Source organism: Eurytemora carolleeae, unplaced genomic scaffold, assembly GCF_000591075.1.
Source record: "Eurytemora carolleeae unplaced genomic scaffold, Eaff_2.0 scaffold142, whole genome shotgun sequence".
NCBI lineage: Eukaryota > Metazoa > Arthropoda > Copepoda > Calanoida > Temoridae > Eurytemora > Eurytemora carolleeae.
In genome coordinates, this window is record NW_019396132.1 from 541,813 (window position 1) to 557,434 (window position 15,622).

General features: G+C 33.4%; 2 protein-coding genes across 2 annotated transcripts; both read left to right on the forward strand.

Annotated features, from left to right (window-relative positions):
• Nucleotides 1-355: 355 nt before the first annotated feature.
• LOC111695904 (phospholipid phosphatase 5) lies at nucleotides 356-4,744 on the forward strand. Its single transcript, XM_023465372.1, has 6 exons — nucleotides 356-781; nucleotides 1,126-1,202; nucleotides 1,526-1,658; nucleotides 3,035-3,109; nucleotides 3,436-3,516; nucleotides 4,201-4,744. The coding sequence occupies exons 1-6, from the start codon at nucleotides 432-434 to the stop codon at nucleotides 4,331-4,333; spliced, it is 849 nt and encodes a 282-aa protein (XP_023321140.1). The 5' UTR covers nucleotides 356-431; the 3' UTR covers nucleotides 4,334-4,744.
• A 247-nt stretch (nucleotides 4,745-4,991) lies between these two features.
• LOC111695906 (WD repeat-containing protein 48) lies at nucleotides 4,992-15,296 on the forward strand. Its single transcript, XM_023465373.1, has 17 exons — nucleotides 4,992-5,110; nucleotides 5,601-5,739; nucleotides 6,248-6,381; nucleotides 7,585-7,781; nucleotides 8,071-8,174; nucleotides 8,789-8,944; nucleotides 9,298-9,417; nucleotides 9,615-9,842; nucleotides 10,257-10,426; nucleotides 10,628-10,754; nucleotides 10,844-10,944; nucleotides 11,044-11,155; nucleotides 11,521-11,613; nucleotides 12,361-12,433; nucleotides 12,525-12,595; nucleotides 13,499-13,578; nucleotides 14,046-15,296. Exons 1-17 carry the CDS (start codon nucleotides 5,070-5,072, stop codon nucleotides 14,056-14,058), a joined length of 1,959 nt encoding a protein of 652 aa, XP_023321141.1. The 5' UTR covers nucleotides 4,992-5,069; the 3' UTR covers nucleotides 14,059-15,296.
• Nucleotides 15,297-15,622: the final 326 nt, after the last annotated feature.

Consider the following 15,622-nt stretch of genomic DNA (forward strand, 5'->3'; position numbering starts at 1 on the left):
GGACAGCCTAGGGGGCCGAGTGCTGCGGTTAGGACAAGTTAGGGAGCCGAGCGCCGCGGCTTAGGCAGGCTAGGGGGCCGGGCCCTGCGGCCACATGACCAATTATATCCATGTGTTACATATGAGATCCATGTACAAAATTGATAGGAGGGGGGTGGGAGGGGGGTCCGATAACCGTTTATTAGGAAATTACCAAAAAAAACTTTATCATTTCACTTAGAGTGCCTGGAGGGATTTTTCATTGTTTTTTTTTATCTGCTAGGTCAGAAAGTATGTCGTATATCTGCCCCCCCCCGTCCTTTATTTTCCCCCGAAAGTGTCCCATTACCTATTTAATCTTAATATCTGTAATTGCAGGACAAAATGAAGTGAACCAATCAAAATAGCTTGAAACTGAAAATTTCTAGTGTTTAAAGAATATATTTATAAATATGGTTTCTGTCGGAGGAAATAGAAGAAGTAAATGGAAATATCATGATATCGGAGAAGCTGCTATTAGAGTTATCCTTCTCCTACTCTTCATGGACCTGGAGCTGCGGGATCCGTTCGTGAGAAAAATTCAACCTGAAGAAATCTGGCTGTATCGAAATCCCAAGACAGCTTCCTACTTCCCTGGTCATGTGCTGTGGAAGATGGTGACGATTGTCCCGTTGATGGCCGTCTTAACCTGCTTCAGTTACCGCCGATGTCGGGTTGACCTACGCGCAGCAATGTTGGCGGCGACCTTGATAATCCCGTTGAACGGTGTGATCACTAATACTATTAAACTGTGTGTTGGAAGGTTTGTTTTTTAATTACAAGATTTTAAACGTAGGTTTTTGCAACACAAGGAGGGGGGGGGGATATCCATAACTTTGGGTAAGAAAAAAAGAAAATATGGTTTAAACTTGCATATTTTTATTACCTTTAATGACTTGTAAGCCATTATTTCTTTTGTACAATATTCGTCATCAGAAATTAATCTACAAAACCTTGAAACGTCTTTTGGTGCACGTGAGTGTGCTGAAAATTGACAATTGATAAGAAAAAATATACATGTCAGTTTTAAGGGGCCAGGTTGGCTAGGGGCATGTCAAGGGGTACACAGGGCTTCTGAAAATCTATATTCATGAAGATTTTATGCAGGTTTCGTCCTGATTTTGTATATCGGTGTTGGCCTGATGGTAAAATTCCGGAAGATGCCTTCAACTATGATCATTTAGGTAGGTTATGATAAAAATTATTCATTGATCATTAAAATCAATAAAATATAGTTAAAAAACCAACACATTCTTAGAAATGTTTTTATCCGTTGGCATTCGAAAAAACGAACTTTTTCAGTTTTAATTTACTTTGAAAATCTGAAAATTAAAGTATTAAATTTATTTCACTGGAAAAAAAAGTTAAACCATTATTGAGAAATCTCATTGAAGAATTCAAATATTTTTTTATTACAACATATCTTCTGTACTTTTGTGTAAATGTGCTTAGTTTTTAAAAATTAACTCCTTTTAATTCAGTGAAAATGAATGAAGTTCTATTTAAGAATGTAGCGGAAATCCTAAAATTATCGCTGAGGGAAGAAAATCCTTCCCTAGTGGACACAGCTCGTTCTCATTTGCAGCCTGGGGGTTCGTCTTTCTTTACTTCTCAGGCAAAGTTGGGACATTTCATCACAGGTATAGAACATTTTATCATAGGTAGAGAACATTTCATCATAGGTAGAGAACATTTCATTATAGGTAGAGAACATTTTATCATAGGTAGAGAACATTTTATCATAGGTAGAGAACATTTAACGTAGGTAGAGAACATTTCATCATAGGTAGAGAACATTTAATCATAGGTAGAGAACATTTAATCATAGGTTGAGAACATTTTATCATAGATAGAGAACATTTCATCATAGGTAGAGAACATTTCATCACAGGTATAGAACATTTCATCATAGGTATAGAACATTTCATCATAGGTAGAGAACATTTCATCATATGTTGAGAACATTTCATCACAGGTAGAGAACATTTCATCGTAGGTTGAGAACATTTCATCATAGGCAGAGAACATTTCATCATAGGTAGAGAACATTTCATCATAGGTAGAGAACATTTTATCATAGATAGAGAACATTTAACGTAGGTAGAGAACATTTCATCATAGGTAGTGAACATTTAAATATAGGTTGAGAACATTTTATCATAGATAGAGTACATTTCATCATAGGTAGAGAACATTTCATCATAGATACAGAACATTTCGTCATAGGTAGAGAACATTTCATCATAGATAGAGAACATTTCATCATAGGTAGAGAACATTTCATCATAGGTAGAGAACATTTCATCATAGGTAGAGAACATTTCATCATAGGTAGAGAACATTTCATCATAGGTTGAGAACATTTCATCCTAGATAGTAAATTTTTCATCATAGGTAGAGAACATTTTATCACAGGTAGAGAATATTCATCACAGGTAGAGAATATTCATCACAGGTAGAGAATATTCATCACAGGTAGAGAATATTCATCACAGGTAGAGAAGATTTCATCATAGGTTGAGAACATTTCATCCTAGAATTTTTTATTATAGGTAGAGAACATTTCATCACAGGTAGAGAATATTCATCACAGGTAGAGAATATTCATCACAGGTAGAGAATATTCATCACAGGTAGAGAAAATTCATTACAGGTAGATTTATTCATCACAGGTAGAGAAGATTTCATCATAGGTTGAGAAGATTTCATCCTAGATAGTGAATTTTTTATCACAGGTAGAGAACATTTCATCACAGGTAGAGAATATTCATCACAGGTAGAGAATATTCATCACAGGTAGAGAAGATTTTATCATAGGTTGAGATCATTTTATCATAGGTAGAGAATATTCATCACAGGTAGAGAATATTCATCACAGGTAGAGCATATTCATCACAGGTAGAGAAGATTTTATCACAGGTAGAGAAGATTTTATCATAGGTTGAGATCATTTTATCATAGGTAAAGAACATTTGATGAAAGTTAGAAACATTTCCGATTATTTTCTAATATTTAGACATGAAACCGGAAGCTGGAAACTAGTTGTATCTCTAGGACTACTCCTAGCTCCACTTTCTATTGCTATGTCAAGGTTGGTAAAAAAAATGTGGTTTTTTGAAAATTAAATAAATGATTGGATTAAGAAATTAGTGAAGAAACGTCAATACTTTACAAGCTAACATATAAAGATTAAAGACCTTACTCAAGATCTGATATAAGTAAGAAAATAACGAGTAGTCGGTAGTCAACTATCGTTTCAAGGAAATCAAAGCTAAGTCCATCAAAAATAACGGTTAAAGAATGGACATTAAAATACCAGTTAGTACTGCAGTGCGGAAATATGATGATGAAGGAATCTGATTTGATTTGATTTTGTGAAGAATTAGGCTTTTAATTTTTATAAATATTTTTTTTTAGAACTGCAGACTATCATCATCATTGGCAAGATGTTGTCGTTGGGAGTATTTTGGGATTTGTTGTCGCGTGTTTAGTGTACAGGTAGCGCATTGCAATTATTTTGGGATTTGTTGTCGCGTGTTTAGTGTACAGGTAGCGCATTGCAATTATTTTGGGATTTGTTGTCGCGTGTTTAGTGTACAGGTAGCGCATTGCAATTATTTTGGGATTTGTTGTCGCGTGTTTAGTGTACAGGTAGCGCATTGCAATTAATTTGGGATTTGTTGTCGCGTGTTTGTACAGGTAGTGCATTGCAATTAATTTGGGATTTGTTGTCGCGTGTTTAGTGTACAGGTAGTGCATTGCAATTAATTTGGGATTTGTTGTCGCGTGTTTAGTGTACAGGTAGCGCATTGCAATAAATTTGGGATTTGTTGTCGCGTCATGTTTAGTGTACAGGTAGTGCATTGCAATTATTTTGGGATTTGTTGTCGCGTGATTGTACAGGTAGCGCATTGCAATTAATTTGAGATCTGTTGTCGCGTGTTTTGTTTACAGGTAAAGCACTCCAATTAGTTTGTGATTTGTTGTCGTTTTTATTGTGTACACTGCAATTATTTTGGGATATGTGTATAAATAAAATATATTAATCTTCACGGGCCTAAAACTTTCGCTTATGTCATCTGTGTGATGAACCTTCTCAGTTCAGTCGTTTTGACGACTAGCGGATACAAACCAACAGAAAAACAACCGACCAAATATTTATAAAGATTGTTTTATTTTCAGGCAATACTATCCCTCAATCCTGAGCGAGGACTCAGCTACCCCTCTCTCCCTTCTCCAGCTCAACATCACGTCTAGTCCAGAGAAGGAGAAGATGGACAAAAAGGAGAAGTACACCATAATGCAGAGTATTTAGAAATCAAACCAGTTCATCACGATTTTCAGAACTTTTAAAGTTACCCCCTGATACAATCAATTTTGATGATTAAAAGGAGCTTCCATTAAATTTCTGTAGTTTTGTTTTTTACTCTCTCAAAGTTTTTTTTTTATTGAGAGCGGTGTAATTTATTAAAACAATGAGTTTTCCTTAGCTGATCAGTGTCTCTAAAGGTTGTCTTCCAACTAATAATAAATTAGTATTTCAATAGATTAGAATATATTTAGCATAATTATTATAATATATATTTATTTCTAGTATATAAATGCGTACATCATGAACATTTGGCCTAGTTTTTTTGTTGCTCATGCCATAACTTGCTCAACCCTTGATGAAAAAATATTTAATTTGTGTAAAACTAGTCGAACTATTAATTTATTATAACTTTACAATAAGTACATTATTTTTAATGATTTATTGATAAAATTCTTAAGAAAACTTTTAACTTTTAAAAAAATTTGCCAAGAATTTTTCGTTTTCAATTACAATCTTTCATTTTACAATATTTGATTCTTCTGTGATATTTAGAAGATGCTTTCTTGTTTATGAATATTGGTTGTTTTTTTGGTTTTGACATAGAAATCTTGGTTGTGTGTGAACAATTCGAATATGTAATTTATGGATTTAATTAAAGTTTTTAATATATATTTTCAGAGAAGCATGTTAATTAGATCTAGCAAATCAAGAATGTAGAACCTGGAGACAAGCAAGTAATATGTCCGGGAGACGAAAGGTTCAGGTTTCGTTTGTGATCAGGTAGGAATGATTTCTTTTAATTTAAATCATAATTTTACATTTTGTACTATTGAAAAAAAACTTTTAGATTTTGTTGTAATGTATTTTTTTCTAAAAAATTAATCTCATCTGGAAGATGAAATTTAATTGTTTTTAAAGTATAATGCAAAGTACAATTGTTTCAATTAATTATTCAATGTTAAATTTAAAAAAAAACTTGTTATCAAAATCATCCCTGTAAAATAAACAATCTAAGAGGATTTTAAAGATCAAATTTGCGCTTTTACTAAACAAAAATGCGTCATAAAAACATCTAATAGGTCTCAAATGAATCCTTACAATAATAAATTCCCTTTAAAAAGTTTACATAGTAATAGCAATAATTTTGATAAAATACATATATATATATACACCCACGTCGCACATCCATATATTGTGTACTTTGTTTAAATATTACCTAAAAGATTGTTTCTCTGTTACAAAATTAAAATCTGAATATTGAATTATTAAGAGAGGAGAAGGAGAACTGTCACAGAGCCGGGATTAACTCTCTCCAGTATGATCCTGTACTGAAGCGTCTCTACTCCGCAGGGCGGGATTCTATTATCAGAACCTGGAATGTTGCAAACCCAAAGGAACCTTATCTCCAGGTACAATTAATCCACAGAAAAGCATTGAATTATGTAAAATTATTTCCTCTCTTTAAAAATCCATTTCCTTTCCAGTATTTTGAAATGTATACGCTAAACTTTAATTTTCATTCACAAATATGTCCTAGAAATGAATAACTAATAGATTATTTCAACAATTCAAATAATAATTTTTGACCGTTAATATTTGAAATTTTTCCAACGTTCTTGAAAAATATAACAATTGAACTGCAGGGGGTATATTTTCTCGAAAAATCATTTCCCCACCCGGCCCCCACCCTTTTTAAATCGTTGTTTCCAAAGGTATTAAAAAAATAGAGTTTTATTCTCTGAATTTGGGAAAATAAATGGTTTTTAGGGGAAAGTTAATGAATTTTTGGGTTAGAAGTATGAAAAAGCATGCAAAAACCTGCCCCCACCCCCCTCCCCATGGGGGTAATTCTGAAAATATACCACCCTGACTGGAAGTGATCTAACGTTTTCTTAATTATAAATTAAACTATTTAAGAGTATGGAGCACCACACAGACTGGGTGAATGATATCCAGCTCTGCTGTGGTGGGAAGAATATAATCTCTGCTAGCTCTGATACTACAGTTAAAGTTTGGAATGCACACAAAGGGTTCTGTATGTCCACATTAAGGTAGAGAAATAGTGATAAAGCTAACAGACCTCTTACAGAGAAAACCAGAAAACCGTGAAATTAATGTCTTTCCTCTTCCTTTTGCGCAATTTATTTTACTCAATTTGTTTATTTTTTAACTGTTGTATATAAATGTTCACTGGTTCAGGGCACTTGTTGTATATAAATGTTCACTGGTTCAGGGCACTTGTATATAAATGTTCACTGGTTCAGGGCACTTGTATATAAATGTTCACTTGTTCAGGGCACTTGTATATAAATGTTCACTGGTTCAGGGTACTTGTATATAAATGTTGACTGGTTCAGGGCACTTGTATATAAATGTTCACTTGTTCAGGGCACTTGTTGTATATAAATGTTAACTGGGTTAGGGCACTTGTTGTATATAAATGTTCACTGGTTCAGGGCACTTGTATATAAATGTTAACTGGTTCAGGGCACTTGTATATAAATGTTCACTGGTTCAGGGCACTTGTTCAATATCTTTTAATTGCAAATTAAAAATCTTAAATGACATTTCAAGTTAAAAGAGAAATGAAAATGGCGAAAATTCCACTGTTATCTGAATCCAATTGTAATAATTTTCATGAGCTTTATACATAATTTCTAATGACAAGTACCACCAGCTTTACTAACCTTTATTTAACTTAAATTGTGTACACTACCGAGATATATTCGTTTTTCTTCGTCTTTTTCAATTTATAACATTTTCGAGTATTTCCATAGAAAAGTTGACTTAGAAAAAAGATAATCCATCAGGTTGCAAACATATTCCACGTTCTTTAACTAATGATAATTTCAGTTTTAAACCTTTTTAAAATTTTTAATATGTTAATTTACTTTAAACATTTAATTTTTGTTCTATTTAAATTAACACACTGTTTGTTTTCTTACAATCCTATTTTTTCATGTATCAACCCAAACCTAGGATCATCCTTTTAGGTACTTTTGCCTGACAGTTCATAGAATGTTTTTAGGGAAGATTTTTCTTGGATTCATTGGATTCATAATTTACCAGATTCTTAATTCAAAATAGAACTCGGTTGTATATGTATTGCAGTAACCCGTCCACAGGCTGACGATGAAGGATTCTTCAATGGCCAACTATGAAAGTTGCACCTATCCATTTAAAAATAGAAAAACCACAAAATCTTTTTTATTGTTTCTAAGAAAAAACATTTATTATAAATTTTCAATTTTCAGAACTCACAAGGACTACGTGAAGGCCCTGGCGTACGCCAAGGACCGGGAGCAGGTTGCGTCTGCCGGGTTAGACAAAGCAATCTTCTTGTGGGATGTGACCACCCTGACCGCTCTGACCGCCAGCAACAATACGGTCACAACATCATCACTCAACGGGAACAAGGATTCTATTTACAGCCTGGCCATGAATCCGTCTGGTAATATTTATCAAACTTTAGAAAATGTTTTTAGTGTATTTCATTTTTGTTTCTCTTACAATTATTTAATTAGTCTCAAGTCCAATTTTCTTATGTTTTGTCTTGAGGTAAACCAAAAGAAGACGGGCCTTTTTTTAAACTATACAATTTAAAAATAAAAGTCAATTTTTTTAAATCGTCGAATATTTTGATTAGAATCTATACTTAAAAGCTTCGAGTAAATGCGCTCTCTTAATATTTGTCCTGCGCGTCGTGAATTTTTATTTTTTATTTTGAGTGTTTTATTTAGGAACTGTAATTGTGAGCGGGTCCACGGAGAAGGTTTTACGAGTATGGGATCCTAGAACCTGTGCTAAACTTATGAAACTTAAAGGACACACTGATAACGTTAAGGTAGGAATTAGGAATGTGTCCCTTGGACCAAATTTAAGGAATTTGAGCTACGTCGCTTAACTACCAATTGCTGGTTCAAAGGAAATGAGTTATTGCCACAAACTCTAAATGTTTCCCCCCATTATATCTTAGCAACCCGATATCGTAGACCTTTGACATTTCAAACTATGAATTCTATTAGATCAAATAGTCTAAGTTTGAAATATCATCGGTTTACACAATCTGGTTGCAAAGATATAGGGATTATAAAATTTGAGTTTGTGGCAAAAACTCAATTACTTTGAACCACCGATTTAAAGTTAAAGATTAGTGTGTTTATTTGGACTAAATTGTAACAACATCCTGTTTGCATCATTTGTTAAAAATACTAAGAAATTTATTTGTCATGGTTATTGGTTACTCTCTCGGCGTAGTTTTTAGTTCAATTGAACAAAGTTCTGTTCTTTTGGACTATTCGGTCTAGTTCTATGAACGTTAAAGTCCAAATAAGCCTTATAGTTTAAACGAATGTTAGCTATGCTGATCAGTAGTCTAATTGACACGACACCATTAAGAATAATATTTATATTCTTTAAAACTCGATACAAATACAGAATAAAAAAATATATTTTTAGGCTTTGGTGTTGAACCGTGATGGTACACAGTGTCTGTCTGGGAGTAGTGACGGTACAGTACGCCTGTGGTCCTTGGGTCAACAGCGCTGTATCTATACTTATCATCCGCACTCCGAGGGGGTCTGGGCACTCCAACCTAACGATACTTTTACCCAGGTAAGAAAATTGGTTTGAGGTCCGAACTTGTGAATGAAATAGTGCTATCTGCCTCGTCAGAGCTTAATATCCACAGCAAGCTTGTATGGTCGCGATCTCTTATGGCCTTATAGCATAGATTATTGTGTAGGTTCTGATTGTTTAAACATTTAAAGATATTTAAAAGAAATTACTTTATCCGTAGGACCAAAATTGATCCGGATTACAATAACAATAGTTTCGACAAATTATATTTCATTAAATACATTAGCATTGACAAATAATGAATATCATTTTTATGATTCCATCCATATTGCTGAAATCTACGCTACCCTTTCTTATTTTCTATTTGTGCTCTATGACCTCTGGTATAGGTGTTCAGTGCTGGTCGGGATAAGAACCTGTACCTGACCGATCTACGGCACGCTGACCGGCATACTCTAGTCTGCAGGGAAACTGCACCAATCCTTAAAATGATTCTGACCCCGGACCAGGTCAAATATTTACAAACAATAAATATATGTCTTTCTACAAAATTTTTGTTTTACATTTCATGCTCATAAGCCCTCCCCCCCCCCCCCTGGACAAATTCCTAAAACACCCCTGATGAAGAAATACAATAATTAAAATTTTGATTCAATCGTAATTTTTATGCGAAATGAAAATCAATTTATTTGAACCCTATGTTAAGTCTGGTCTGTGGGTTGCTACCAGCGACAGTACGATCAACCATTGGACCCTCTCCAATCGTATCCTGGCCGGGACGGAGACGCAGGAAGGACCGGAGCCTATTATTAAAGATCATGATATAGCGATCCGAGGAGGACCAAGTATAAAAACCTACACTGTACTCAATGATAAGAGAAGGATAGTTACCAAGGATACTGAGGAAAATATTGCAGTTTACGACGTTTTAAAGGTAAATTATTTTTTGATAAAGTTATCAATTAATTTACAAAGCAATCAATCAATAGTATGATCTTCACTGGTCCCCAAAAAATTTGTAATGTAACGACGACCGACGACCAATGCGTCAAAGATTGCAGTATGGAAAAAGTATACGCATATTTTTTATCATATATCAATATTATATCAATGAAACGATATAATCGTACTTCATTTTAATAGAAAATCCACATAAACTGATGTACTTTGCCAAGTTTAGCCGCATATTGCATTTTTATATAGTTTAAGTATTTTAATTAGATCATTGGTTACAACAAAACTCGACTTCTTCATGCTATGAGGTGGCTCAAAATGCGCATAATTTAATAATTTTCAATATGAGCTTGAGCCAATAGTTGACCCCGGTGTTTATTTATTTCCAACTCAGGCTTGTAAGATGGAGGAATTGGGTAAGGTTGACTTCGAGGAGGCAGTGAAGGAGAGACAGCAGACGGTGTTTGTCCCGAACTGGTTCACGGTGGACCTCAAGACAGGGATGCTAACGATCCACCTTGGGCAGGACGAGAACGATTGCCTCTCCGCCTGGGTATCCGCCAGGTATTAAGTTGACCCAGAGTACTTGCATCCAATTTAATAATCAACAGTTACATTCTGTGAAACGAAAGTAAAATGTAAAAAAAATATCTCTCAATTCTTAAAATAATACATCTCACAATTTTTTTATATTAATTTTTTTATTGTGTCAAGACATTTTGGTTATTTTTAAACATGTTGATTATTTTTTTAAATTTAATTAAGAGAGACGGGGTTGGCTCCGGATGAGAGTCTGGAGCAGAAGGTGAACTACGGTGGTTTGTTGCTCCAGGCTCTATTAGAGTACTGGCCCAGGCCTTACAACACAGAGGACGAAAGTGACATGGAGCAGGTGCAGAAACCTTCAAATTAATACATCTAAAATATACAAAAATATTTTCAAAAACCTAGATTACTGGTTTGACAGTTTTCATATTTCAGGGTGCAAACGGATCCCGGACAGGAAACGGGAACGAATATTTCCAGGTTCCAGGACACACGCCGGTCATCTTTAGTGAGGTTGGCGGCAGAACTCTATACAGGTATACTTTACTTATTACTTGTGCAGATGCAGATTTTGTTATTGTAATGTTTGATCGGAGAAATAAACTCATCCAAATTGAACCCACATCCTGTATCAGATTACTAGCCCGGGATGCTGGTGGAGAAACGGAAGGAGTTCTCCTCAATGAAACCGTCCCGGCCTGGGTTGTGGATATCGTCGTCGAGAAGAAACTGCCAAAGTTCATCAAGGTGCGTATTATATAAACAGGGACGAAGAGAATTTTGATAAATTCCTTAAATGGATATCTTAATTGTTCAATTAAATGCTTTTTTGTAATTTGTAGCTAAAAAATTCGCGAATAATACTAAAAAATTATTATTTTGTACACTAATTTGCGTTCCAATTGATTAAATCAACTGCTGTGTAATGTTGCGATCTTAAGAATCGAGAAATAGGGGGGGGGGGGGTTAATTAGGGGAAAAGTAGGTTGGGATAGGGTGGGGATGTGGATACAACTTTCTGAATAGGTGAGCTAAGAACGTATTAATGAACCTATAGATACACTTCGGAGCGTCGACATCAATCTTGAAGTAAATTGAGATGATTGTTCCAGGTTACATTCTTCGTATTACCCCACTCTACCCTGGGATATAAAACATTCAAGAGAGAACGGTTGATTGCAAACGACTTCCTACAGATCAGAAAGGTAGGATTTTTATAATTTAGAGAGAACGGTTTAAAACCTTATAATATATTATTCATGATAAATAAACTGTAATGGGGTTTGTTTAATAAGCGCAAACTACTTTAAATCCTAAAAACTACAAATAAACAAAGATTGAAACAATAAAACCGTTTGGATGGTCTTCTTTAGCAAAAGGTTATTTTCTAAGCGTGATAAGAATTAATAATAATTATTAATATTTTAAAATAAAATGTTGAATCAATGTGCCAACTGTACAGTGTACTTAACCAGATAGATTGGACAGGAACCAATAGAGAGACGTAGTTGAACTATGTAGACTAGATTGAACAACTGCTCTTCAGTTTGCCCGGCGCAAGGGCGTTTACAGTGTCCACACCTCCCACACCAGACCTGTTAATGGAACTCAGCTATCACACTTCTCAAAGCTTGAACTGAAGAGTGAATAACATTGATTTAATTAAATATCCTAAGCCGGCCATGGTTGGAATATTATCTGAAAAAACTTACATTGATATTACTTAGGATTTTAACTTACTTGGGTACTAAAAATGATACCTCAAGATATCCAAGGAGACAAATGTGCTGAATTTACAGTTTAAAAACAATTTTTATATTCATTAAAAATTGTTTCATTCTCCCATGATTTCAAATAAAAGCTCTGCACCCTGAGGGCGGTCTGCGGGTTCCATGTCGGGTTCCCTTTCAGATCTTATAATTATATATTTATTTAATAAATATTGTGCCTAGGTGATAGAGCATGTGTACGACAAAGTGATGAACGGAGGGAGTGAATCAGGGAGTGGCGGGGGTACTCCGACAGGTTAGCAGGGAGTTAAATTTAAGGCCTTGGGGGGGTGGGGTGGGATAAAGAGGGTCACCTGGACCATAAAGATTAAAATATTTTTGATTAGGAGAACGAAAAGACCGGGAAGAGTCAAATAGTCAAGCAGAGGAAAGAGTTGAACTGCTCTGCAATGACCAGGTAATTGGAGTGGCGGTGGTACGGCAGTAGTAGATTGGGAACAGGAAAAAGAGTTGGTAATGGTATATGATGAACATTAAGTAGACAGATGGTTGTGCTGTTGATAGTAAATTAATTACTGCAGAAATTACAGGAATGTCATTAATTAAATGTCAAAAGTTTGTACATAGTTTACAGTTGTCTACATTTGTATCGTTTATTTACACTTATTTACGTTTTTTAGATACAGTTTACATTTTTAAACATTTTTCCATTTTTTAACATTTGTTTACTAGTTTACATTTGTTTACATTTGTCTGCATTTGTTTAAATTTTTTACGTTTACATTTGTTTACATGTTTTACATTTGTTTGCATTTGTTTACAGTTGTGTACATTTGTTTGCATTAGTTTACATTTGTTTGCGTTATTTTACATTTGTTTGCATTAGTTTACATTTGTGTACAAGTGCTAAAATTTAGTTTGCAGCTGTTTACATTTGTTTACATTTGTTTACATTTGTTTACATTTGTTTACATTTGTTTACATTTGTTTATATTTGTTTACATTTGTTTACATTTGTTTACATTTGTTTACATTTGTTTACATTTGTTTACATTTGTTTACATTTGTTTAAATTTTTTATATTTGTTGTTATTTTTACGTTTTATAAAAAAATACGTTTTTTACGTTTTTTACATTTTACATTTTTTATATTTTTTACATTTTTACTTTTTACACTTTTTACATTTTTTACATTTTTTACATTTTTTACATTTTTTATATATTTTACATTTTTACATTTTTTATATATTTTACATTTTTACATTTTTTACATTTTTTACATATTTTACATTTGTTACATATTTTACATTTTTTACATATTTTACATTTTTTATGTAATTTACATTTTTTTATGTTTTAGGTTCTGGATCCAAACCTGGATTTGAGAACTGTGAAACATTTTATCTGGAAATCAATGTCAGATCTTGTTTTACATTACAGGTTAGATATCTAGGGGTTATTCATTGAGCATCAGAGTATTCAATATCGGGGAGAAAATAATAATTTTTTTGATAATTAACTCTTAGAATTCCAAACCTCTCTTTGATAAATAATGTATTTTTTACTATTTAATGTTGCACGGTAAGATTATCGCCCTCTATTTCTTTTACATAAATTACAAACAAAGTTATTTGTTCCAACTTTTTTTAATTCTGTACTTTGTAGATCTGAGTGCGAACGTTTAAATTTCTTCCTTTTTTTTTGTTTTGAAAGATTTGATGTCCGTAAGAACTGAATTGTAATAACTAATTATAACACTATCATTTTGGTTCACAGTGTTGTAAAGTTTTTAGACAGAAGTTTTCTCTTTATCAGGAAGGTTCGAGCCTTTTTATATTATATTTTGTCCTGAGCTTTATATTCGGCACAGTACACAGTGAATTTTAATACTAAATTCTTATTTTCAGACCGTTGCGATGAAGTTTTTATCTAAACTGAGTTGATCTCAAGAAACCAAGAGAGGAAAATCATTCCAAGCACCCCCACTCCCCCACCCAATGCTGTCTCAACACCACCACCCTCATGTATCACTCAACTGTTCTGCAGCATAATATTACAGAAGGCCAAGCAGTTCAAGTTCTCTCTACTATTCTTTATCCACCGGAAAGTCGAATCTGGAAGCTCTTTTTCATCACTTGAAGCTGTTTTATGAGAAGCTGTTTCCTGAGACTGAAGCTGTTTTGCATCCAGTTAAGCTTTTTCCCCGTCGAGCAGCTGTGTTTTTATTCTGGAAGCGGTTTCAAATCCACAAAATCCTATAAGCTATCTTTTCTCCAAGGTGTCTGTTTCTCCCTTCCCAAAGCGGTGTATTTGCCCTGAAAGCTGTTTTTTGCCTGTGGTAGCTGTTTTTCTTCTTTGGAATCCGTTTATCTTAACGTTCATGGAAGATATTCTTGTTTTTTTCGTGCATTGGATTTTTCTTTCAAAGCTTCGATATATTCTTTAGGATATGGGAGCTGTGGCCGAATCTTCAGATTATATTAAGCACTTGTTTTTTAATTGTGCTGTTTAATAGTTCATGTGCAACTTGTCCTTGCCCCTCTGTTGTTTTAATGATCTATAATGTTACATTCTTCAGTGATGATTTGAATTTATTTTTATTATATTAACGATTATGTAATTCCTTCTGTTATTAATACCACTTAAAATTTATGTTGATTCCATTTATTTCCGTACTAATTTTAAGTCTTTATCTAAATTCTTATATTTTAATTTTAACTGCTGTATCTGCGAACCGAGGTTTACTGCAATCTGGCGGTTTTACGTCAAACCAACTTGTTTTGTATGTCGTGATACCTAAAACGTGATTATTTTTTGTAAAATGATTTTTGGCAAGTTGAGGAATATTAAGAAAAAACTTTAAGAATTATGTTGTTAAAGTTTGACATCAATGAAAAATAATACAACATAAATTTCTTCGTTAGAAGAAAAAATGTTATTAATTAATATATAATATTAGAATGCATAATTTAGCTGCGTCTATAGGTAGGGTTAGTTCATTTTTAAAATAAGTTTAAATTTACCATTGTAATTTAGTAATGTACTTCTCGCATGTTATATTTATTATATATTGCCATTACACGGAAATAGGATGAAAAATTTGATAATCCTTTGTTCAGTAGATTTAACATCCGTCATTAAAACTAGCATGTTTCAGAGAGAATGAAATCCGATTCAACCCAGTCTATTGATGTCATTGATGAGACTGAGACGCGGGTTGGGTTCATAGATAATATCACCAAGAATGACAAAAAAATCAGAATTGTGGTAAGGGATACCGGATATTATTGACTTATTATAACATAATTGTGTTTTACTAATTATGACGATTTTGTTGTGAAATATTAAAAAATCTTTTTTAAATGCTCTTGTGATATTCGCGTTTAATTAGAATAATACTAAAGTTAAATATATTTTTTTTTAATCCATATTAGAGAATTTTGATATTTTAATAATGATAAGAATAAGCTTGGTTTTGATGAAT

What these genes read in the sequence shown, in the direction of transcription:
- LOC111695904 (XM_023465372.1), top strand. Translation starts at nt 432, where the DNA reads ATGGTTTCTGTCGGAGGAAATAGAAGAAGTAAATGGAAATATCATGAT. An exon ending in ATTAAACTGTGTGTTGGAAG is followed by an intron (nt 782 to 1,125) that starts GTTTGTTTTTTA and finishes GATTTTATGCAG; the next exon opens with GTTTCGTCCTGATTTTGTAT. An exon ending in GTCGCGTGTTTAGTGTACAG is followed by an intron (nt 3,517 to 4,200) that starts GTAGCGCATTGC and finishes TTTTATTTTCAG; the next exon opens with GCAATACTATCCCTCAATCC.
- LOC111695906 (XM_023465373.1), top strand. Translation starts at nt 5,070, where the DNA reads ATGTCCGGGAGACGAAAGGTTCAGGTTTCGTTTGTGATCAG. An exon ending in CAGGTTTCGTTTGTGATCAG is followed by an intron (nt 5,111 to 5,600) that starts GTAGGAATGATT and finishes TGAATTATTAAG; the next exon opens with AGAGGAGAAGGAGAACTGTC. An exon ending in CTAACGATACTTTTACCCAG is followed by an intron (nt 8,945 to 9,297) that starts GTAAGAAAATTG and finishes CCTCTGGTATAG; the next exon opens with GTGTTCAGTGCTGGTCGGGA.